Source organism: Typopeltis vanoorti, chromosome 19 (genome assembly GCF_054136105.1).
Source record: "Typopeltis vanoorti isolate ZY-2024b chromosome 19, IOZ_Tvanoo_1.0, whole genome shotgun sequence".
In the NCBI taxonomy this organism is placed as follows: Eukaryota; Metazoa; Arthropoda; class Arachnida; order Uropygi; family Thelyphonidae; genus Typopeltis; species Typopeltis vanoorti.
Window position 1 is genome coordinate 46,817,261 of NC_143567.1, and position 26,537 is coordinate 46,843,797.

At 34.2% G+C, this 26,537-nt stretch overlaps 1 protein-coding gene across 4 annotated transcripts in view; it reads right to left on the reverse strand.

Annotated features, from left to right (window-relative positions):
- The window catches only part of Cul5 (cullin 5), a 241,247-nt gene that overhangs the window by 14,804 nt on the left and 199,906 nt on the right, over positions 1-26,537 (reverse strand). For all 4 annotated transcript variants that reach the window (XM_090409605.1, XM_090409608.1, XM_090409606.1 and 1 more), the window contains 3 exons: positions 23,966-24,138; positions 22,308-22,469; positions 13,513-13,631 (listed from right to left, as the gene is read on the reverse strand). In XM_090409605.1, coding sequence (XP_090265731.1) covers positions 13,513-13,631; positions 22,308-22,469; positions 23,966-24,138 — 454 coding nt within the window. The remainder of the gene's footprint in view (positions 1-13,512; positions 13,632-22,307; positions 22,470-23,965; positions 24,139-26,537) is intronic.

Consider the following 26,537-nt stretch of genomic DNA (forward strand, 5'->3'; position numbering starts at 1 on the left):
TTCTTTGTCTTGCAGATGAAAAACCCAACTTTCCATGCAAAGAAGCCCTACAACCTCTCTTCAAGGTAACATTTTTATAAGAATTTCACCTGGAAAAGAGGAAATTAATAACATTTTTAAGAAGGGTTGAGGGAAAAAAACAAAACAAAACAAAAAAAAAAAGCCTGGATTTGTTAGAAAACCTATTCAGGAAGTAGTCAGGATCGTCTTGTATTCTGGTAAGTGAAGAATGTGCTAAAAACTGTAATCAATTTTGGCACCTCATTTTTTTTTTAATTATAAAACTGGGAAGAAGGGCATGCTAAACTTTTAAAATTTTAGCACAGATGAAAATGATTTTTATTAGAGAGGTTGATTTGAGAAAATAAAGATCTGCACAAAGAGTTGGACTGGTTGGAATTATGGATGAAGCAACTCTGTTTCACAGCTGTTGTGGCCTGATAGTCTTAATATGAGGCAAGAGTAGCTGTAAGATGAAAAAATGTGATTCAGGATTTCTATAACTAACAACAAACAAGATTACTTGTGTTTATGGTTGAGTGAGCAAGTGAGTAGAATGGAAAGAGAGAAACAGATGGGGGGGGGGGAGGATTTCTGGTAGGAGAGACATTTCCTTGTAGAAACTATTTCTGTACACAACTCCAAGAGACCTGGCATGCTCTGAAGATCAGCTAATTGCATATTTGCATGATTTCATGACTACCACCAAACTAAATGTTAAAAAAGGAAAATTCTGGCATTCAAATGTACTTTGAATAGTTTCATGTTCCTAGATGTACGTAAAACTTAGAGAGCTAGCTCCTACGGCTTAAACTGGAGAAATTAAGTAACATATATTATGGGGATTCCTTGAATTGTGGCTTATTGAGGGTATTCACAATGTTGAAGTGCACAGGGAAAATGAAAAAAAAAAAAAGAATTATTACATATCAGAAAATATTTATTATTATTATTTTTTAATGTGATGCCCACCCATAATGGGTTATAAACCTTTCATGGGTGGGCTAATGTTTTTATTTTATTCTTTTATCATATTTAATATTTTTATATTATTTCCTTTTTTTTTTTTTTTTTTTTTTTACATTGTCTGGAAATATTGCTGTAGAAACAAAATACGGAAAATTTTTCAAGGCCATTTCAAAGCCTCCAAATAAGAAAGGCAGCACAATGGATGAAGAAATCTATTTTCCAACTAAAGACATTCACAAGCATCCATGCCCAGCATGAAATTCAAACCCACAGCCTAGTGGTTGGAAAGTTTGATATACCATCAACTCAGCCACCATGGTTGACAAGATTGATGAAATACTGAATGAGAAGAACAGCGAAATGATTAGTAACCATGTGAGCTATACAGTTGAAGGACAAATGTATTATTGTAATTTATAATAATTGGAGAATTACTTATTAATGAGATAGGAAAAAAAAGCAGTGTTATTCATGGGAGTTTAATACTGAAGATACCAAGTGGGAGAATGAAACAGCTGTTAATAAAACAGATAGTAAATTAAATTTCTGGAGCAAATTCCATGTTAGTTATCTAAAGCAATGTCTCTGTGAATTTATAAGAGACAAGGATGAAAATCATTTGACTTTAACAAGAGAATTAAGACAAAGAAGATGAGAATTATGAAACTTTAAGTGTCAATTCCAAAAACATTTGTTTTGATTGTATGACAAAGGAACAAAGACGTATCAGTTAACTGGAAGCCACAGTTTAATTAAAATTACACTTAATGCAGAATGGATATCAAAGGACATGTTAGAAAATTTAACATTTAAGTTTATTTCCAAGAAGTAAACCTCATAATAAACCTGGAGTTAGATGAATGAATGATAAATCATCATCAACATTCTGACATGTACCCCAATGCACAGGATATTAGATATTATTACATGAAAAGTTTACATCATTACTAACTTCGTATTAACAATTTCCCTCAAAATTACTCTGTTATCTGTCAGGACTCCACAGTATTCTCAGATCTTATATTTTGGTCTTCCAAGGCACTTGTTACTGTATCAACCCACCTAGATCAGTGGTTCCCAAACTTATTTGAATTACTGACCCCTTTTCCAAAAAAAAAAAAAAAAAAAAAAAAAAAAAAAAAAAAAAAAAAAAAAATTCAGCCCCCCCCCCCCCCAAACTACTTTCTAAAACCTGACCAGCTCTACCTGATAAGTATAAAAGAAAATCGGACCAGTAGTTCTCAAGTTTTAAGCGAACAAACAGAAAAATACAGAAACAAATTTGTGTTTTATTATGCATCTAGTACAGATTTTTGAAGTTTGAAAATAAGAGACCTTGGAACTGAAATTTTAAAATTATTTATTGAAATCAACAAAAGAAACATAAATTGCATATAAATTTAATAACACTGTTAAAATTAAGAAAACAAACATAAACTGCACATATGTAAAAATCGCACATAAAATAATAAATAATGATCAGTAATATTAAAAACAATCCTAATGAGAAGGATGAGCCTTGCGTGCTGCTACCAATTTATTGATATTTGGTTCTATATTTGTCAGCAGCATTTTAAATCACTGCGATCAGCTATTTGCAGCCGATTTGTGAAGCCACATTCCACTAAACATGATGGTGGAAATGCAATTAATTTTTTTTTTATTACAGCCCGCAATACAGGATAAATTATGGGCATCTGCTTTTGCAATCAGAATTGTTTGTACCCATGTTTGAATTTTAATTTCAATTCTTCATTTGGGCAATTTGGGATTTATCCGACCAAATTGTATTCTTATTGGTTAAACCAAAATAAAAAAAAAATGATGGTACATGACAAAATTTCATGCTGGCTGGGACATCGCTCGGTTAAACAAGGCACCCGTTGTTTTTGGCAGGGAACCAGGGCGAACAACGAAAAGTCAGCTACTGGAACAAATCTGAAAACACACCCATACAGAAACAAATTTAGATCCCCAACAAGGACCAACTTTTCCTTTTTCATTGTGTCAGTTGCTTTTTCTAAAGCCTCAAAAAATTCCTCCACTTCTACCTTAGTAGAACTAAGTAAATAATGATCCTTCTGTGGGACTATAGGCACAAATAAGTCTCATTGTCCAGTTCCCCATTCCCATATTTGCCCACATATGAGAATGGGGAACTGGACAACTCAACATCACCAGAGTTAAAGATCGGTACTATCAACATAAGAAGCCTGAATGGCAAAGAAATGGAGCTAGCTGAGGAATTAGATAAGTACCAGATCGACATAATAGGGGTGACTGAAACAAAAAAGACAAAAACTGGTGAGATCTTTCTGAGCAATAAATACAAAATGTTATATTCAGGCAATGACAATCAAGGAAAAGAAAGAGTAGCCATAGTATTCAACACAAAATACGAGGCTAATCTTGAATGGCAGTCAGTCTCAAGTAGAGTAATGTGGGCAAATATGAGAATGGGGAACTGGACAATGAGACTTATTTGTGCCTATAGTCCCACAGAAGGATCATTATTTACTTAGTTCTACTAAGGTAGAAGTGGAGGAATTTTTTGAGGCTTTAGAAAAAGCAACTGACACAATGAAAAAGGAAAAGTTGGTCCTTGTTGGGGATCTAAATAGCAGAGTAGGAAATGATTGTGTGAGACACAGAAATATTTTGGGAAAATTTGAAGAAAAGAGCAAAGCTAATAATAATAGCAAATATCTGTTGGATTTCTGCTCAGGACATGGACTAATTATTACTAACCATGGTCCAACATAAAAATGTGCACAAATTCATGGAGAGAAGAGGCAAGGAATAAGAAAAGTCTCATTGACTATGTTATTGTTGATAGTGATGTTTTCTCCCTGGTGCAGGACACCAGAGTGTACAGAGGATTTGAAATTGGAAGTGATCACTATTTAGTCTTGGGCAAGATAAAATTGAATTTCATATTGAAAAGAAGAACATGTAAGAAAGTTTTAAAGCAAATAAAAGTTGAGCAGCTCTCAGATGTGAACTGTAGATTAAAATACACAAAGATTATTGAAGAAAAAATGAAAGAGTTTGAGAACAGGAATCAAATCTTGGAGATTCAGTGGCAAGCCTTGAAGAAAGCCCTGATTGATTCAGTTAGCGAGGCATATGGTGAGGTTGTCTGCAAGGATAGAAAAATCAGGACTCCATGGTGGACACAGGAAGTTAAAGAGGCAGTGAAGGAAAAGAAGAAATCATATCAAAAGTTCCTGGCAAATAAGTCAGCCTTTGCTCTTAGAGAATACAGAGACAAATGTAAGAAAGCTAAACACTGCATAAAACTAGCTAAAGAAAAGTCATGGGAGGACTTTGGCAAGAATATAGAAAATAAATATCAAGAAGGTGGCAAAATATTCTGGAGGTTGTTGAAGAAGCTTAAGAATGGAGGAAAGAATGCTATAAAAGGAATTAGAGATGATAAAGGTGACATGAAAACGGGAGAAAAAGATATCCTTGAAGTATGGAGTAATTACTTTGAAAAACTGCTAAATGAAACAAGCAGTGATAACAGCACAGTAGTAAAAAAACACTGACCAGGCATGTAGTCAAGAATACATATCCATACTTGAAGTAGAAAAAGCCATCAAAGGCTTGAAATGTGGAAAGGTAGCAGGAGTAGATGATATTTGACCAGAAATGCTGAAGTATGGTGGTATAAGAGTCTTACAGTGGCTGCACTGCATAGTTCAGAAAGCCTAGACAGATTGGAGTAGAGCTCTCATAGTACCCACATATAAGAAGGGAAATAAAACTGAATGTGAGAATTACAGAGGTATTTCCCTACTGAGTGTTCCTGGCAAGATCTATACAAGTATACTTGAGAAATGGTTGAGAAGAATTGTGGAAGAAAAGCTTGGTGAAGAACAAGCTGGATTCAGGCCAAATAGAGGCTGTTAGGATCAGATCTTCACTTTATGACAAATAGTTGAGAAAGCATGAGAATATAACAAAGATCTGTATTTAAGTTTTGTCGATTTGGAAAAGACATATGACAAGGTGCCAAGAGAGAAGCTATTCAATACGCTACAATTATATAGTGTCAATGGGGCATTATATCAAGCAATACTTAGTCTTTATTTGAGTTATAAGTCAGCAGTTAGAATTGAAGGAAGTACTGGAAGATGGTTTAATGTTAAATCTGGTGTGAGATAAGGATGTACATTATCCCCTCTGTTATTCATTATCTATATGGATCACATTATGAAGGAAAGTGGTATTAAACATGATATCAAAATTGGAGATGTTAATGTCAGCTCTTTGCTTTATGTGGACGATGTTATACTTCTAAATAAATCCGCTACAAGTCTGCAAGATTCTCTGACTAAATTGAATAACTGTTGTAATAGATATGGTATGAAGGTCAGTATTAAAAAGACAAAGACAATGAAAATAGGCAGAATCATTGAAAATGTCAACTGGGTTGCGAATGGAGAACCTGTGGAACAAGTAAAACATTTCAGCTACTTAGGCACGATTTTTAGTGAAGATGGTAAATTAAATATAGAAATAGACAACAGAACCAGCAATGCTGGTATGGTGGGAAGTCAATTGAATAATTGACTTCCCACCCATATGGAATAAGAGAGAAATTAGTCAGAACACTAAATTAGCTGTATACAAGACAGTGTTCAAACCAGTTTTAACTTATGGATCTGAGAGCTGGGTCAGAAGTAAAACACTTGACCAAAGACTAGAGACCGCAGATATGAGAGTCCTGAGAAAGATTAGAGGGGTGAACAGATGGCATCAATGGCAATATTATATTAAAAACGAGGATATGAGTAAGAACTTGACATTGTCAGCATCCAGGAATGCGTTAGCAGAGCTAATCTCAGGTGGTATGGTCACTTGAACAGAATGGGCAAGGAAAGATTAGCAAAAGAAGTGTTCTCTGCCAGGTTGGCAGGAAAAAGACCCAGAGGAAGACCAAGATATAGGTGGACTTATATGGTACAAAGTGCCTTAGACGATAGAAATATAAGATCTGATAATGTTGGAGTCTTGACAAGTAACAGACTGATTTGGAGGAAAATTGTAGATAGGAAGTTAGTAATGATGTAATTTTTTTCATGTAGTACTATCATATCCTGTACACCCCCCTTGAGGGTACATGGCAGGAATTTGATGATGATGATTCTTCATTTGTTGTTACTGCTATCAGTTATTCTTGTAATTGCAAAGATTCTTCTGTGTTTGAACTTGAGAATGGATCGAAAACCCAATCAGGTATTTTCATTTCAAGAATATCATTAAATCATTGGTTGAAATCACAATGGAGAGCCTCCAATTGCTGACAATAGCTGAGCATGTCTTGATCACATTTTTCCACTGCTGATAGATTTGGAAATTGGCTGAATTCTCCTTGTCATAAGTTTCGTTTGTACAGGACAAGTTTTGACACAAATGCAGAAATAACAGCTTTTGTTTTTATTAAATTCAGCTCATCTCCTCGGAGCTGCAGATTTGTTTAATTAAATTTGTTTAACAAGTCAGTCAAATAAGCCATGTCACTTTTGAAATTAATCAAGTTGGCTCGTATAGAATCATCTATGTTTTCTAAAAACTGTAGCACTGAGTCAGAGTTAATAAAATCACTTCAAACAGGCACCCTTTGATAGCCAATGAACTTCTGTATGGAGCAGCACTCGATTGAATTCTTCATCGTTTTCAATACAAAGTTGACCAAACAATCTGCCAAATACGACTGAATAAAGCTATATTTCAAATATTTGATATTATTTGTAAAAGAAAAAAAAAGTTAAATTTACAAAATGCTAGAATGCAATTTATCACATACCTAAACCAAATTATTTTTACAAGAAAAGGTATAAAAATACTCACGTGAAACTTGCTGTTTCATTGGAGCAACAATAATCTGTTTTGTGTGTAATCAGCATAAGCAAGGTGCCGACTAGGTATCGAATATGCACTACATCAAATCTAACTGCTTGTCACACAATTCAGAAATAATCTAAAACTGATTTCATACCGTCTCACATATTTATAGTATTATACAGTGAACAAGTCATAACATGCACATGTTCCTGCCGATGCATACTGTACTTGTAAAATCCCGATCACTTGAAAGTGTGTGCTCGCCAAACTTTGCTTGAATCATATTTAAAAAAAGGATAATAGGTGAACATGACATTGTTAGTATTCAGGAATGTATGAGCAATGTTAATCTTAAGTGGTATGGTCTTAAACAGAATGGTAGAGAAAAGGTTCAAAAACAAGTTTTTTTGTCTGTTATGTTTTCACCACCCTCCTGGATCGTTCCAGCACCCCTAAGAGGGTAGTACCGCCCACTTTGGGAACCACTGACCTAGATCTTGGTCTTCCTCTTCCCAGCAAAAAAACTTGTTTTTGAACCTTTTCTCTACCATTCTGTTTAAGACCATACCACTTAAGATTAACATTGCTCATACATTCCTGAATATTAACAATGTCATGTTCACCTATTATCCTTTTTTTAAATATGATTCTGCCATTGATGCCATCTCAGAACTCTCATATATGAAGTCTCTGATTAAGTGTTTCATTTCTAGATCAGCTTTCAGATTCAAAAGTTAAAATTAGTTTGAACACTTTCTTGTATACACTAGTTTAGTATTTTAACTAATTTCTCTCTGATTCCATATAAATTTATTTTTCTGATTACAACCATATTAGCATTGCTAATTCCCATATTTAACATGCCATCTTCACAAAAAATAGTGCCCTAAATATAGCTGAAATGTTTTATTTGTTCTTCCACAGATTCTCCATTCAGGAAGAAGTTGATGTTTTCAATATGCCTGTCTATTTTCATAGTGTCATTTTTTCTATATTTTTTTTTTACTGCCAATTTCACATCAAATTTATTATAATACCTATTCAACTTATCTGGGAATCCTGCAAACTTGAAATAGATTATTTCAGAGAATAACATCACCTGCATAAAGTTACAAGCTGAAATTAACATCTCCAATTATGATATCAGGTTTAATGTCACTTTCCTTCATAATGTGATCCATAAAGATAATGTGCACCCTTATCTCAGAGCTGATTTAGCATCATACCATCTTTTTGTACCTCCTTCAATTTTAATTCCAACTTACAACACAAATACAGACTACATATTGCTCAATATGATGTTCCTTTTACACCATATAATTATAGTTTCAAATAGTTTTCTCCTGGCACTTTATTATATGCTTTTTCCAGATCTACAAAACTCAAATATAGCTCCTTGTTATATTCCCATGATTCTTGACTATTTGTCTTAAAGTGAAAATCTGAACTTGATTCTTCACTAAGCTTCCCTTTCACAATTTTTCTTGGTCATTTCTCAAGTATACTTGCATAAATATTACCAGGAACACTCAGCAGGGAAATAATTCTGTAATTATCACATTCAGTTTTATTTCCCTTTTTACTGCCTTTCCCACATTTTAAGTCTTTGACCTTTTCCTACTGCAAATATTGGTATTAAACTAGAATATTTTCTACCACTGTTCTGTCACTTTCTGTTTCATTTTGCAATCCTTCAAAGTGCATGCAGAATATCTTTATCTTCAGTTTTCATGACACCTCTATCGCCACTGATTTTCCTTTTATAGTACTGCTTCCTCCATTTCTAAGCCTCTTCAATAGTCTCCAGGAATTTTGACACCTTCCTGATATTTATTTTCAATGTTTTTAACGAAGTTTTCACATGACTTTTGTTTAGCTAGTTTTATGCACTGCTTCACGTTTTTGTCTAATGAATATACAAAATATACTGCTATTATCATCATCAAATTTCTGATAAGTACCCTCAGGGAGTGTATATCATAATACCACAGAGAATACTATGATAATAATACTACATGAAAAGTTTATATCATTACTAACTTCCTATTGACAATTTTCCTCCAAATTACTCTTATCTGTCAGGACTCCAATATTTTAGTCTTATAAAACACTTCTTACTGTACGAATCCACCCAGATCTTGGACTTCCAGGTCTTTATCCTGCCATCTTGGCAAGAAATACCTGTTTTGCTAATCTTTCCCATTCTATTTAAGTGACCTTATCACCTGAGACAAGCTTTTCTCACACATTCCTGAATACTAACCATGTCGGATTTCTTCCTAATACTCTCATTTTTAATATGATTCTGCCATTGATGCTATCTGTTCACTCCCCTAATTTTTCTGAGAACTTTCATTTCTGCAGTATTGTCCCCAGTGTTTGACTGTTTTATTTCTGACCTAGCTCTCGGATCCATCATCATCAAATTCCTGATGTGTACCTCCAGGGTGGTGTATAGAAATCTATGATATTACTACATGAAAAGTTACACCATTACTAACTTCCTGTCAACAATTTATTATTTTTATTAGCAGAGACCACTAGGGAGTCATGGCTACACTGAGGGGTGCCCATACCACCACACTAGTTGTCATATTTCTTGGATTCGTTCACACTACTTGTGCCCATGACTTCCAAAGGGAATTCCAATCAAGCATAATACTATCTCTTCACTGGATGAAGCATTTGAGCTAAATGTTGCCTACACAGGTGGATTACTCTTAGCAAAATAGACAATCGTTGTCTTCTGCATTCAGAAGAGTTATTACTTCACATTGATTCTTTCTTTTAATTGCAGCATAACTGAATTGTTTTGGGTTTTCTTTACTTACTGACATACTCAAGAGAGAGACCACACATGAGATTTTCCAAATCTTTCTGTGGCTGGCCTGTTTGAAAGGATAGGTAAGGTCAGTGAAGAGGTCTGCTATAGAATATGAATGACAAAGTCAAAATTGATGATCATAATTTAATGGATCTCCAGATAGTAAAGAAGCTCGTTGTTGTTGTTGTTGCTGACCTTCTGCATCACTGAGAGTATCATGGTGAAGATAAGAATAGTTTGATTGCTGACTTTTATGATCCTTTTTTAGGAACAGGCTGAATAAGGCTTGCTTCCATGCTGTTGGATAGGTGCCAGATCAGTATGATAGCTTGTGAAGGCAATACAGAATGGGTGTTAAATCTAGAATCTAGGCTCTTAGTACAACAGGAAGGTTACTATATGGACTGAAGGAATTACTAATATCAAGGCTTTTGAATATTTTTCTGATGTGTCACTGATGCAAGATAAAGGGAAGTATACTGAGGGTGATTGGTAGAATAGTAGTAAATTTGCCCTTTGTCTAAACAAAAGTTGGAGGAGAAGACTAATGCCAATGACAATGCAAAAAGAATGCGAAATAATATGAAGTCAAGATTGGAGAAACATGGACAAGATTATGCTTAGAATTTCAACAGGAGAGCTAATGTAGTGATATATTTGGAGGGGAAGCTGGTTAAGAAAAGGTCCAGGATGTTCGGGAAATGATGAGGATTCTGGAATTCTGGTGGGTAGGTCAACAATTTGCATTAGGTCATTACTGACAGCAAATAATTCAGCCCCTCTTCCAACTTGGTCTGTGAAATTGGAGAAGGGGGAGCCAGCCAGAATTGCAGAAATTGAAATCTCCAAGGAATATCATGCCACTATGTGAGTGATTAAATTGCATATGATCCACTTTCAGAGATAGACAGATAATCAAAAAAAAAAAAAAAAAAAAAAAAAAAAAAATCAGTATAATCATCAGAATTAGGAAAGTGATAAAGGCAGAAAATGAAGAAAATCTTGAGCAGCTAAAGCAAATATATAAAAGCGATTCCATGTCTGATAGCCTTTGGCAAGGGAAATCAGACCTGACAAACGACATGTTCCAATCTTCTTATGCAATATAATTTCACATGGTATGCTAGCTGAGGTTCAGTGATGATTAACAGATTAGGTTTGGACATCTGTAAGCAGTGGTGCACTGTTAATGTTGGTATTAAGTCCTGCCAGATATTGGTAAGGTCTATGCAGAATTTTTATTATTTTTTTTTTGCAGGGGGGGGGGATATGTTTTATATATATATACCGTATTTTCCGATGTATAAGACGCACTTTTTTACCTTAAAAATTTATCTTAAAAATGGGGTCCGTCTTATATAATGAAGGTAAAGATTGTTTCCTCTTTTCAAAGTCATACGCACTCCCTTTTATGTTCTAAGATCTTTGTAGGCAGTTAATGGTGCAATCAAATTGATGCGTGACCTTCACGTGACTTCTAGCACGTCATTGGCAAAGAACGGGGAGTCCCTATTCAAGTTTCATAATGTCTTATCGGAGTAATCATTTATCGATGTTTATCAGTATTGAGTTGACGTGTTGAGATATTTTGTGTTCAGTTTGATATTTCCCCGTAGATTTTAGTGATGGAAAAAAACAGGCGACATTCATATACTTCAAGTTACAAATTGCAGGTTGTAAAATATGCGGAAGAACATGGGAATAGGGAAGCTGAAAGACATTTTGGACCTCCACCTACAGAAAAAATGATTAGAACTTAGTGTGGTCAAAAGGAGATTTTGTACAATTTGCATAATGAAAAGCGCGCGGAACGTGGAAAAATTGTGAAGTGGCCAGAACTAGAGACCGAAGTTTTGAAATGGGTGAGAAAATCAGCAAAATGGCATTGCCATTTCAACAAAAATGATTCTTACACATGCAGTCAAAGGTAGCCTGTGAGCGTTGTTTTGGTTTAGGTAAAGTTTAGGTTTTTTCCAGAAAATTGTATTAAATTTCTTGGGTGCGTCTTATACACCGGAAAATATGGTGTGTATATATATATATATATATATATATTGTTTTCAATTTTTTCTATTTTTTTGTTGTATATTCATAGGAGATTTTTAAGCCATTAGAGAGACTAATTTTTTTATGCTGTCTTTCACATTAGAATGTTGGGAAAATTTATAGAGTAGGGCATGCAGTAGAAGTGAAGGAGAATTGTGGAGATGATCCTACATAGGTGGCCAGACACCACAATCTGAGTGTGGCATCAACAGTGCTCCTTGCAAGCTGTTATACTTCCAGACACAACCTGGCACAGTAAGCAGAAACAGGATGAACTGTCTGCTGATTAGGAAGCCACCCAAAGTGTTACCAATAGGTTCAGTTTCAATTTGAGGGACACAGCCATAAAGTTTCTGCTTTACCACTGTACCCTCAAATGGATGAGATGCTATTCTTTGTTCAAAACAAATTGGCGTGGAGAGAATGCCCAGCAAGGCCAACACATGCATATAAGAAGCAAAGGGGACAGAAAAGAGAACAACCTATTCTAATGATAAAACATGACAACAGCCACTTCACATATTTAATAAGCAGTAGTGATGTTTCACTGGACAACAAAAGTCATCTGTCATCTACAGGTCTAGATGGCATTCCCTCCAACTATGGAGGGTATGCTTTTAAGGCAGAAATACCTGCCTCACTAGAACCCTGCAGCATGGCCTGTTTGTGGGGCCATACCACAGGAAGGCAGGTGTTGACTTGGCTGGGAGAGGCTATACATTGCATGTCACCAGCCCATTAATGGTCCATATGGGCTATTAAAAAGTGAGTTAGCTGATTTCACATGGGGATAGCAGGATTTTTTCCTTCCTGAAAACTAGGATTTTTCATCTTACAAAACAAGCAAATTGGCCAGAGTATATTAACAGACAAAATACCATATAGTGGGTGATAGTACAGTGTAGATTGGTACACCATGATGAGTCCTCAGATTATCACAAAAGTGTCAAGTAACAATTGCTGGTAGCAGGAGTTTTTCTTCCTGGAAATTTGGGGTTTTTCATCCTATAGAACAACAAATTAGCCAGAGTACATTAACAGGCTAAATGCTGTTAATACTGTGCAGTATAGAGTGGTGTACCATGAGTCACACTTCACAGAAGTAAATAAATAAATCTACTAAAGCCTTTTATTTCCTATAAGGAAGCAGGTGAGGCAATTTTAGTCATCTCTAACTTTTGGAGAATGAGGGAGCAATGTCAGGTAATAATAATAATAATAATAATAATATATATATATATATATATATATATATATATATATATTTTTTTTTGGAGGGGGACTTCTCTAACTGTATTTAACAGAACAAACAGAGAATATGATTTGATGAACATGGTGTATAGAAAGATTAACAGTAATATGATCAACAACTGTCCCAACAGAAACTGTCAGGTCAGACGCATTAAAGCTTTCCATTTCTTTCTATTCTCTCATATTCTTTCTTCATGCACACCCTTCCAGCTCAATCTTGTGTAAGAGAGAGTAACTGATCATGTAAGAACAATCCATAAATGCAACACTATTTCATGTTTAACTAGATGTTAAACTCTCTTTAAATCAGGTAGTATGTCTACACACACTACCTGATTTAAAGGTAGTGTGGACAGAAATAAATATTGCAAAATTTCATATTTTAACTAAAATGCTCAGAGAAGATCACAAATTTGAAAACTTAATAAGAGAAGCTGATGTTCTATGAAGGAAGGAGTTGTGAGAAGTAATTTTTCTAAAAGGCAAAAATTGTCAGATATGATATATCCTTTAAATTTTCATAATAAAATTTTTTTTGCTAAAGTTCTTCACACATTTTATTCACTTACATGACAGCAAAATCTTGATTAACCCAAAATAATGTACTATCATCAAAGTCTTTAGGAGACTTGGCATCTGGTTCACAAACAAGAACTTGCCTCTTTAGCTTGGGAAAAGCCACTAAAGACTATTAAAAGGAAAGACAAACAATTTTAATGTTTGCCTGGGGTAGTAATAGAAAAAACATTAGTAAATTACTGTGCAGAAATAATAAATATTACTTTTATAATTTTTATGTAAAAGTTGTATGATATGCATGTAGGCAGATATGTATAAACAAAATATATTTTTTATTATCCGTATTATAGAATACATGAAATATGCAACAAAAAATGAAAAGCACAAATTATTCAGTCTTTGGAAGAAGCCTGATTACTTCCAAAAACATGATACACCTCTAGGGAATAATGCAGCATGGAGATCTGGTTAAAAATAAGTTAAATGCTAAATTAAAGCTCTAACAATCAGTTTCTCTGACATTTACAAGATTAATAAAGAATTCAGATTCAAACCATTCCTACTTATCACTCTTCATTCATCCTGTGAATTTTTTTTTTTTTTTTTTTTAAATTTAAATGTGAGTTAGCTGATCTCACAAGGAAGTAGGATTTTTTCCTTCAGGAAAACCAGGATTCCACAAAACATTTCTGTGAAATGGGCTAACAGCATATCCCAGTGTTGTGTCCCTATTTACGATTATTAAACTTTCTTTTTCTCCTTTTAAGTGAATCTCTATATTTTCTTTAATCAAAACTTAACTTTGCACAAGATATTACAAAATTCAAATATTTAAGCTTTTTCTCCCCTTAGTGTCCCTAATATTTATATTATACTGCGCCTTTCAGGACGTTTAGTTTAAGATATATAATTCGAAAACAAGGAGCAAAATACAAAAATATGTCTGAGCGTGAAACTATTAAGCAGTCGTGACCCTTTATCTCGTAATTTAACACATTAAATTTTCCGCGTGATTAGGTTCGTACATTTTTCAAGTGGTGCACTAGGCAGCAATTTCAGACAACTGTATTATTAGTGAACAAAAGTTTATTTAAAATCTCAAACATGGTATAATTCAATTTCTATTATATAAAACACAATTCAATACTAAGAATAAAAACTACAAAATTACACAAGCAAAATTCAAGTATTAGGGCAAAATCCTATATGGGAATTTGCGATCATGGCGTCATAACAGACTTTATACATATAAATATACACGTATAATCCTGGAACAAATTAACACTTTACTTAACCTTATACTAGTCAGAATGCTCTACATTGCTATAATACCATGGACATTAATGTTTATTTTCAGTTTACCTTATCTAACTTACAGAACAAAACAATATAGGTTAAACTATCCTTTCACTATACCCATACATACATTTGACCTTTAAGACACTCTCATATGAGATACCATGCGCATACATAAATATCTTGCACATGAATGCTTATCAAATAATATAAACTAGTTTACTCTCATTCTACTCTGATTTGTACTAAAGTACTAGTATATCTTCGACTGTCCAGTAATTAACAATGATTGCAACTATATGCGATTTCAATTGATACAAGATTTTTCAGTACCTTTCTAGGATGAACCCTGGTTTTCACGATCTATACCTTTCGTAGGATCTTCTATTCTATCACTATGGAACTTATCACGTGGGCACGGACTTCTGTATGGATTTTCTTTCCCTCGATATGTGTACTGGATGATGAGATACATAGACAATTTCTTCCTTCTTGTGACTATACGGCGTTCCCCGTCTCTTGCAATAGGAATTCAGGATCGAATTCCCGCTACGCTATCACTCAGGAAAACCCGTGTTATCTATACGAAAAATTCGTGAAGAAACTCTCAGGAGATGTGTGTGTGTGTGTGTGTGTGGGGGGTCCTAACCCTTTTATCCGCATGGCCCCTTCTTCAATTTCTCCCCCCCCCCACCGGAGTCGATCTCATTCACCAATTAAAGCCGTGTTTTTTTCTGCCCAAAAGATGCTACGGTCCCTTGCACACAACGACGTCTCACTTCGGGAATTGGCCTTGAGCGATCGTCATTTGTTTAAAGCTAGCCTCTATACTAAATTAATCCCCTTTTTAGAATTTGCTTCAATATTTTAATCTCCTCTTTTCGAGTGTTAAACTAGCCTCTCACATACAAATTCTTATCTCTAATCGTCTTTGTCTTACTTAACCTATTTTTTCCATATCCTTTTTTTTGTAATAAGAATCCTTTTTTTTTTTTTTATTTAGTTAAACAAACAATTTCTGCTATAATTAATTTTCTTGGATGCAAGCATATTTTCTGTCTTTAAATATCTTGTATTAGCTACTTACATAGGATTTTATATTTTTATTTTCTTGTTATACCATGATAACTGAAATTTTTACATTCTTGGTTATCAGGGTGTAACACCAGCAACTATAATCTAAACATATATTCAAAGACAACATAAATAAGTGTCTCTTATCTACCTAATCCTTGCTTTGACCTATTCCAGGGTACTATCCTTAACAGATCTGTATCAGACACAATATTAAAATTGGAATCAAGACTGATTGTAATTTAAATGGCCATAATCAATTCTACATAACTGTGATGCGGAGGGGAAAAATGTCAATTTAGCATTGAAAAAGGAATGTAAGATCAAATTTAAGTTAAAATATATGAACAATAAAATTATAAGAAAGAAATTAAGGCAAATACAGTCAACTCTCATTACAGCAAACACCACTATAATAGATTTCCAAATTCCAGAACAAAGGTTCATAAGCACAATGCTGTTTTAAAGGAAATTCACTATAGCAAACTATCCACTACAAGCATTTTTGTGGTCCTAATAGTAAATAGTACAAGTTGACCATAGAGAATAAATGTGTGTGTGTGTGTGTGTGTGTGTGTATATATATTAAAAGAACATAAAATTATAAGCTAAAATAGCATGATTTGTAGAGAAATGCTTATGTGCGCATCTTACTACTTGCCAAGAAAAAAACTTAAAAGGGTGGTCTGAAAATCTCTCAGCCTTGACCATAGATGGCAACACCTTCGACAAGATTTTTTTTTTCAAAGTTGGTACATCTGTCATAAGCATCCATGACTTGCAATTTCACATCATAAGTGTGAAATTGCAAGTCATTCTATCAAGTAGTTTGTTTTATACAGCTGTCAGAAGCAAGTGTTGTCTGTATCCCTTGAAATGGATAAAATCGAGTATCGTGAGGTTATAAAATTCTTTGTAAAAGAAAGTTTAATGCCAACAAAAATTCATTCGAAGTTGATAAAAGTTTATGGGCACTCTTCTCCTTTGTTTTTGACAATAATTTGGCTACCGAGTTTAAACATGACCGTACCAGCCTTGAAGATGATCCACGTGAAGGATGTCCATAAACTTTTATCAACTTCGATCAATGATAACAACACCAGAAATCATTGATCAAGTGCACGATATGGTATTGGATGACTGGTGAATCAAAATGTGTGAAATTGCTGACTATAGGCATTTCAAATGAACATGCAGGATATATTTTGCATGAAGAATTGCAAATGAAAAAGCTTTGTCAAAGATGGGTGCCGTGCTTGCTCACAGCAGATCAAAAACGCACTCGCATGAAAATCTCTGAACAGTGCTTGGAGCGTTTTAATAAGAATAAAACTGATTTTGTGCATCGATTTATTACTATGCATGAGACTTGGATTTACCATTACACACCAGAATCCAACAGCAGTCAAAACAGTGGCCAGAAGCCAGTTGTTCAGCGCCAAAGAAGACAAAGTCGGTTCCATCAGCTGGAAAGGTCATGGCATCGGTGTTTTGGAATGCTAAAGGCATTTTGTTTATTAATTATCTTGAAAAGGGTAAAACAATAACTGGGGAATATTATTCTGATCTTTTAACCAGATTAGACAAAAAAAATTCACAAGAAAAGACCTGGTTTGCAGAAGAAAAAAAAATCACCTTTTCTCAGGACAATGCACCTGCCCACAAAGGTGTTTTGGCAATGGGAAAATTAAGGGATCAGCACTATGAATTATTGGAACATCCACCCTTTTCCCCAGATTTGGCTCCCTCTGACTTCTATCTCTTCCCAAAATTTAAACTCTTCCTCGCTGGTCAACATTTTACTTCAAGTCAAGAGGTGATTGTAGTCGTAGAGGGGTATTTTACAGATCTTACTGAAATCATTACAAGGACGGAATAATGGTGCTGGAGCATCACTGGAATAAATGTATTAGTCTTAAGGGAGATTATGTTGAAAAATAAAAATAATTTTGAAATCATAAATTCGTTTTTTCATTGTTAGGCTGATCACTTTTCAGACCACCCTGATATATATCCTCCACTTATCAGGCAGACCTCTCATAATACAAAAGTAATGAACATACCTCACATCACAGAGTTCTGAAGTAGGACTACAAAGATCACTGTTTTTTTTTTTTTTTTTTTTTAAATTAACTGCTATAATTTTTGTGTTGCAAGATCCTATCACAGTGATGTTTTGATATGAATATTTGTTAGTATCTCACTATTAATAGTCAACTACAGAAGAAAATACTTTTCAAGCAACACTTATGCCAGAACATTTTTTTTTAATTCTGTAAAAATAACTAAGAAAAAAAAATATTCAAAAGATGCACCAGAAATTGATTCTCTAGTGTTGATGTTCAGGAATCTTATTAACAGACTCAGGAAGACTCTTACATCATTACAGCAACAAATTACAGTCAATACTTATTCTAAAGCCTAACAGTGCACAACTAAATGCATAAGGATTGGTAGCAAATTCACAAAGTACTTATACATATGGTCTGTCTACACATCTCAGGTAATCTTTAGAGCTGCACCATTAAATAATCAACTAATGAGTGAAAGGGATACTTTTAAACAGCGTTACTTTCACTATTTAGAAGGCAGTGCCCAGTTCACACTCCAGATGTATAATGATTACTACATGAACCTGTAGTAATCATTATACATCTGGAGATTGCTGTCTACAAGTATATCATTAGTACACATAGAAAAGTTGCATAAAGGTCAGCGTAAAAATAAGAAGTCACCATTGTCATGATAAAATTCCTGATATATGCACCTTCAGGAGTGTATCGGATAGTAAGATAGCACATGATTAAGTTTATATTATTGCTAATTTCCTATCTACAATTTTTTTTTACAAATTAGTCTATTACTTCTTTGGCACTTAAAGATTGTCATATTTTATATTTTTGTCTTCTAGGACATTTCTAATTGCATCAGTCAACCTAGATTCTTCTGGGTTTTCTTCCTGCCATATTTCATCAAACAAATATTTGCTTACCCTTCCAAAGTGATTATGCTGCCTTAGATTAGTTCTACTCACACATTCTTTAATGAAAACCATGTTAAGTTCCTTTCTAATATCTTTATTTTTTATGTGATTGTACCATTGATGCTATCTACTTCAGATGCAGTTCCATATTTCAGGTTTCTGATACCTTTTTTTACCTAAAGGATTGATACATACTCCTGACTGAATTCTTCTTCTTCTGTATTTTGCACCACACATCTATCACTGCTCATCTCATTTAGTAATCTTTTCAAGTAATCACTCTAAACATCCAAAATATTTTTATCTTCACTTTTCATATAATCTCTGATCCCCTCTATGGCACTCTTTCCTCCATTTTGGAACTTTTTCAATAGCCTCTAGAATATTTTGCCACCTTGTTTGTTTCTGATATTCCTACTCAATTTTCCCATAATGTTTGTTTAGATATTTTTAAACATTGCTTAGCTCTCAGGAGATCTGCTAACTGACTTGCTAGGAAGTATTGATACACTTTCTTCTTCTTCTTTACCAGGGCTTTCTCTTTAATTTTTTATATCCACCATGGAGTTCTGATTTTTTTTTTTTTTTTTTTTTTTTTTTACAGACAACTTCACCAAATGCTCTCTAGCTGAATCAATCAATGTTCTCCTTCAGATTTTATCACTGAGACTCAAAGGTTTGGCTTCTGTTTTCAAACTTCTTCATTCTTTCTTGAAGAATATTTGTACAGCTGAGTCTAGTTTACCTCTAAAAGCTGCTCGACTTCAATTCTTTTAAAAACTATTTTACATATTTTTCTTTTAAAGAAAAATAAAGAACTCTTTGTAACTCAGACCATAACCTCACCAAGTCTCCCTTCTTGCTAAATATCTTGCACCCAGCCAGTTTCATATCCTTTAGCATTACAACTTATTAAAAATAAACATAAGTCAACCTATGTGGTCTAGACATTTCGAAGGTAAACTTATTGGGTCTAGTACAAAAGTCTAATTACTGAATTATCATCTTATGGTACATCCTTTGGAACTGGCAAAGGGGGGGGGGTCTCCTTATCCAGCTTATGGACTTCAATCCTTTGCAAAAGAACCATAATTGATTTACTAGTTTTGCCAATGACAGTCCCTCTATTCCTTTTTTTCATTTGACAAACCTTGCAGTGCTCATATATCACATGCTACAAGATCTTCAGTAATTTGTGCCTTAAACATTGATTTCTCCTTTCAATGGAATGATAACAACCTTGTCAACTTCAACACCACCATAATACAAATCTCCCTTATTTCATTCAAGAAAGATTGTACTTCACCTCCCCCACTTTTGATAACATGCATATCTACACACCACCTCTAATCACTCTCCTGGAATAAGCACTTTACAATCACAGCCTTCTTCTCTGCTTCCAAAAAACTAGGTGTCTTCTTCTGCCCAAGAAACTGCTTCTCATTCTGCCTCTATTCATCTACTGGTGAATACAGGTCTCTCCCATAAATTTCCAGTTGTTTCTATCCTCAGCTAATGTCATGTTATCATCCTATGCCAAACATTTGTAGATCATCCCTCCAACTTATTCTTTAGTGACATTTCCTTCTCTTAGTATCTACTCAATGTTTCATTTTGTCCACATACGCCTAACACTGTATAAATAGTTTTATTACAGCCAAATCAAATCAGCCTTACCTTGGAATACTGTTTTCACATATGGAATGATGCACCAAAAATCTCTCTAAAATGCCTCATGCCATTCAGAAGTGGAAGATCTGGTGCACCAATGTGGTGCACTGTTTTGCTGGAAAAGGTGGTGGAGGTATAATGTTGGAGGTGATTTGCTTTGTGTAGGAGCTGGAGAAGAATGATGTCAGTAGGTCAACCTTGTGTTTTGGTGTTGTTACAGTAGTGTCAACTGGATGGGAGGAAAGGGGAGAGATTCACACAATTTTCTCTCTCTCATTTTTATGGTTGATTGGGTTTGAAATAACTCTTCTCATTTCTAAAGAGGGTTGATGCTGTTTGGAATAATTAGATGGTTGGATTGAAGTAGGATGGGGTTAAAAAAAAAAAAAAAAAAAAAAAAGAGTGACACCTTGATCAAAAATGGAATTGTTTTAGTTAGAGGGTAAATTCAGAATGTCAACTTGATACAGACTGATTGCATCCAATGATCTCTGTAAGAGACAAAAAGGAGATTTTTTTTGCATTTAGCTCTTACTTATTAACTCATATTTGGATGTTTTGCAATTGTTGCATATTTAGTGCAACAATTGCTGAAAATGAAGTTGAAGTTTTTATCTCAAGGCGCTTCCCTATCACCTCCAAAATAATAAAGATAATTCCTGTAACCTGATTAGAGCAAGTGTTTGGATCTGAAGAGTAGAAACAGTAGTCTTCAATATGAAAGAAGGAGCAGATATCCTGAAGGCCATCTCACTTGGCGCTACTGTAATGCCACAACCCAAAGTTGAAACTGAGAGAGAGAGAGAGAGAAAGAGAAGGATGTTACTAAAGAAAAGAAACACACAATATTATAGTCTAAGTCACCAAGAAGAAAGGAGAACCCACTAATATATGCTTTGAAAGAGAATAAATGGTTAAGAAAAGATGAATAGTTTTTGGTAAGTAAGGAGGGTCATCTGATATTCTGACAGGTAGATGGGTGATTTATACTGTACTCGTATACAGCAAACATCTCAACATGTCTTGAGACTGGATCAATGGAATTGGAAAAACAAGCCAGCTGGAATTATGGACATTAAATAACCATTTCAGGTAAAAAAAAAGGTAATTTACAGAATTTGGGAAGCAGTAAAGACAGAAGACAAATATTAATGTTAATAGCAAGGAATCTTTTAAGCTATAGAAGGCCAAAAAAAGGATTGAAGATTTGGAATTCTCTAGCATGCAATATTAGACTGTACAATGAACAAGTGTTACACTTGTAACAGAAGGAATGATACAGAGTATAATTTAAACAGGTAAGAATTATTGCAGTTGTTATAGCAGCCTTTTTTTTTTTTTTGTAAGGTGTTTTACAATTTGATATTTCTTGTAGAGAGATATTTTGAGTGAATTTTATCTTTAACAGCAACCTTAAAAAGACTAGGGACATGCAGTGAGAACAGGCATTCTTGGACATGTAACCATACAGAGAATACCTAGTATCCTCTTCTTACTATACTTCATTCCCACCCATATATACACTACGTTCTCCCTCCAGGCATGTTCTAGCAGAGTAAGTTGCAACAGGATTGTGCCAGCTGATCTGGAAACTTCTTAATACCTTCGCATTAGATTCGATTCTAGCAGATAATGATGATTTACTGGTTGGTGGTCAGTCTGTGGAGATGGAGGAGGAGAGTGCTGATTCCCTATAATAAGTTTGGCATGCCCTTCAAGAGCATTCCTTATACTGCATTTAAAAGAGATGGAGTTATCTTGAAGGCAAATGTAATGTTATCTGAAGGATACAAAACATTTTAAAATAAAATATGTATTTACCCATAACGTCCTTCGCAATTCTGCATCAGGAAGTTCTGTAGCTAAACGAAGATTTTCGAATGAGATCCTATCGTTAGGACGCTGATTCCAGGCAAATAATACTGCCATTTGAAAAGTTGTAACGTCGAGATCAAACTTTCCCACAGCATTACTAAAAGTAATCTAGTAATGGAAAAAAGAGATAAAGTACATGCAATAAACAGATTTTAATTATAAGACAAATATTCTACAATTGATAATACATATTTAAAAAAGAAGATTCTTTGCAAATCTAAATTCGGATGATTTTTTTTAAGCAAATGTACTCAATGGTGTGTGTAAGTGACAGTGACACAACCCAACTTCATAGTGGATATGTCGGATACAGGGAAACTTAGATTTACGTTGTGGCATTTTTCAGAATGGAGGTTTTCTGTATTTTCGAGTAGTGCAAATTTGTGTAGGATTAAATCATTGCCTTATTACTTATGGATAGTTGAAAGATCAAAACCCAATCATGCTGAATAATAATAAACATGGTAACAATTTCTTCTTCTTAAGCTTCATGAACCCTTAAGACTATTAAATTATTTAAGGAATTTACAACGTATACTGGAATATTAATTAAAAGAAACTTTAATAAATATCTCCTATATTTCGGCAACGTCACATTGCCATCTTCATGGGAACATACAACTATGGCATGTGCATGCAGGCACTACAATAAGCAAAAAGAGAGAAAACTACTGTTGTTCCTAGAGTCCTAAAGGTGTCCTCTAGCAGGCTATATTGGGTTGTCTTGGCTGTTAGGTTGAAGTTCTCAAGATGCAAGCTTCCCAAATTTGGGGCAGTCTCATGCATTCATGTATCTAAGAACCCTTAAGGTTCTTAGCTGCAAGCACCACAGTTCTTCATTTTTTCCTATCCTTAGTCAACTCCTTCAAGTTTTGCAGCTTCAGCTCTTTCATGTCCATTTCAATGTTATCCATCCATCTTCTGCAGGTTTTCCTCTAGGATGTCTTCCATTTGGGTGATGTAAAAAGTTCTCCTCACTAGCCTGTTATCCTCCATTCTTTCCAGGTGATCTAACCATCTCATGTGACTAGCTCTGATTTCATTTACTATTAATGGCTTCTTATAAAGCTCATAGAGTTCTTTATTTGTTTGCCTCCTCCATTCATCTGTCACAGGATCTTTAACTGGAACCAAAAATTTTTCTTAAGATTTTGCTTTCGAAGCGTTGCAATTGAACAATTTATTAGTTTTTCAGAAATCACTATTTTCAGAAAATGAGTATAAGATGGTACCCAAAATCAACATATGGATCACAGAGCCATTAGAAATAAAATGGCTGATTAAAGAGTGGAGATATCAAATATGAAACTCCTGAGTAAACTCAGAGGAGTGAACAGGTCATCAACAGTAAAAATGAAGACAATTAGAAAAGTATTTGAAACTGTTAATATTAAGGCTGGATAAGCTGAGCTAATCTAAGATGGTGTGATCATTTAAACAGAATGGGAAATAAAATATTAGTAAAACAAATGTTTGAAACAAAAAACGCTAAACAATACACCAATTTGGGAAAAAGTTGGTAGGAAACTAGTAAAAAAATCTTAATGTTCTGGATTTTCATGGCATCATGGTATAACTATAAAATGATGCAATGACAGACTTACCGTGCCATTTGACATGTGATGATACCATTGTAGTTTTCGGCCATTGTGTTTATGCCTATAAAATTCCTCAACTTCTGGGATGAAATCTTCAAGTTCCAAAGGAAGAGAAACTTGTACTCTTTCACTACCTCTTGCCCATGCACCTGCATTCAAAATCTTGATATTTATGGAATCTGGAATTATACACATTTTTTTTTTATAAGGAAGTGTTTATATACAAAAATATGATATGATCACAGAGAATATTCTAAGTCAACAAAAAATATAGTAGGCATATAAAATGGAGGTCATTATAAACTGCTGGCTAATAAAATTGCTTCAATGAAATTAGGTAAACTTTGCATAGTATATGTATCTATGTATATAGAAGTACACTATTAAAAGCACACTTCTAGAAGCGTGCGTGCATATGTGTGTGTGAGTGACAGAATGTCACACACATAAAAGAGACAGAGATGGCTGGAGACATAAGACGAGAAAGACATTTTTCATCTTACAGAATCATGAAATTCAAAGAGAGATTAAATGTATTTGTAAATCCTAATACCACATAATTAATTTTCATGCGTGAATGATTTTTATCATCTGGTACAATACTACCTCCTAGCTTAATGGAGGCCTGAAGTGTGTAAAACTATATTTCACCTTCTGAATGTTTCCAAATTTGTTTATTTTTTCCCTTCTTTTCTCTTCCTTGCATCTCCAAGAAGTGTGACTAGTACTTAGGGAACAATACCTTCTTCATTAACAGGTAAAGAAGTGCTTTCAGAATTTGGTTCTGAAAATTGCAAGGAAGTGACATATGATTAGATAGAATATAATCTTTCTGTGAACACTAACTGTAGCTGGAGAAAGTCTGACTAGCAATATGTAATGATACAAGTATATTTAAAAAGAATCAAAGTCATGCAACTTTCAGAGGTGAGCTGTTGATACAAATACATAAATGCTATTTAGAGAAAAGAAAAATATACTGTAATGAAGGGCTTGATATGCTTGTCCACTGATGTGGTGAGTAGATTTTGCCAGATGATGACTAACTGCAAACTGGACAAAATGGAATCATTTTTTATTTAATAGTAATAATAACAAATAACTTTCAAAACAAAATCTTTTGGAAGAATTACACATAATGCAGCCATGATATCTACTTCTTTGATGGATATGGCATATTACTGTCACCAGTGTAACAGTAATATGCCATTACCTACCCTCCATAGCATCCTGTGAAAAGGGTTTTAGTGTGATGAATATAATAAAATAAAAGAACAGAACTATGCTTCAGAGTTCCAGTTTACAGAATCGTATGACAATAACTTGTAATGGACCATGAACTCATTTGTTTGAACTAGAATGTGTAATTGATAAGTGGTATTTTTCTGGAAATATGCTTCACATAAAATTCCATTCTAGACAAAAAATAATGCAATAAATTATATTTCTAAAAAATAAAATGCTGTTTTTGCTGCTCTTCCTATTCTCATTATTTATGGACTTTTCCTTCTTTGAATAGTTCTCCCAAAAAAAAAGGAAATCTTCTCCAACCACAATACAGCACCACTAATCACTTCATGGATCTTTCATTGATCTAGTGGACATATCAGGGAAAAAGGAATAGGATCTTAGGCAAGAACATTTTTTGGTGTTGCATAATTTGTCGAGCCCTGCTATAATGATTAAATTATATTCATTTACTAGCTATATTGTCCATATTTTGTGACTATTCTCAATAGTAAGAAGAGATAAAACGTATTAGAATAACAGTTGAAATTAAAGCATGTGTGACAAAGCATGATATTAATTGCCAGAGGGGAGCTCCATCTATAAATATTTGAATTCAAGGAAACAAAAATTAATATCACTTAACATAAAAAATGAGGGGTAGTGCTTACAATACCCTCCTAAATTGGAAAAGCTTTAAAAAGTCATTTATGTTGGTTCACTCAATAGATATAGGCCTCAGCTTTCTTTAAGTCTTTCTAAAGTTATGAAACTTTAGTTTTATTCAAAGAATTCTGTGTCTAAAAGATACAGTGTAGCTGGCCAAACCTGACCCATAATAAGATCAACTGATAAGCACAAAATTCTATAACCTCCAGGATAGGAAAGTTGGGAATACTTATCTTTTGGAGAATCTATGAATGAATGGATTTAATTTACAAAGTGGACAGAAAGAAACTTGAAGATTAATGCAGCAAAGAAATCTCAAGTCTTCCCAACACTCCTTTGACATATGAAATAAAATTCCAGAAGCTTCTTCTAGAGAAGCATTTGGATGCTTCTCTAGAAGAAAATGCCATAATTAATAATCACATAATTATTAATTAATTATCCAAAGAATTCTGTGTCTAGAAGATACAGTGTAGCTGGCCAAACCTGACTCATAACTCATGGAGCAGAATATAACCTTCATGTTCTTCTAACCAAATCTAAGCATACCCATAAGAAGATCAACTGCTAAGCACAAAATTCTTTAACCTCCAGGATAGGAAAGTTGGGGATACTTATCTTTTGGAGAATCTATGAATGAATGGATTTAATTTACAAAGTGGACAGAAAGAAACTTTAAGAT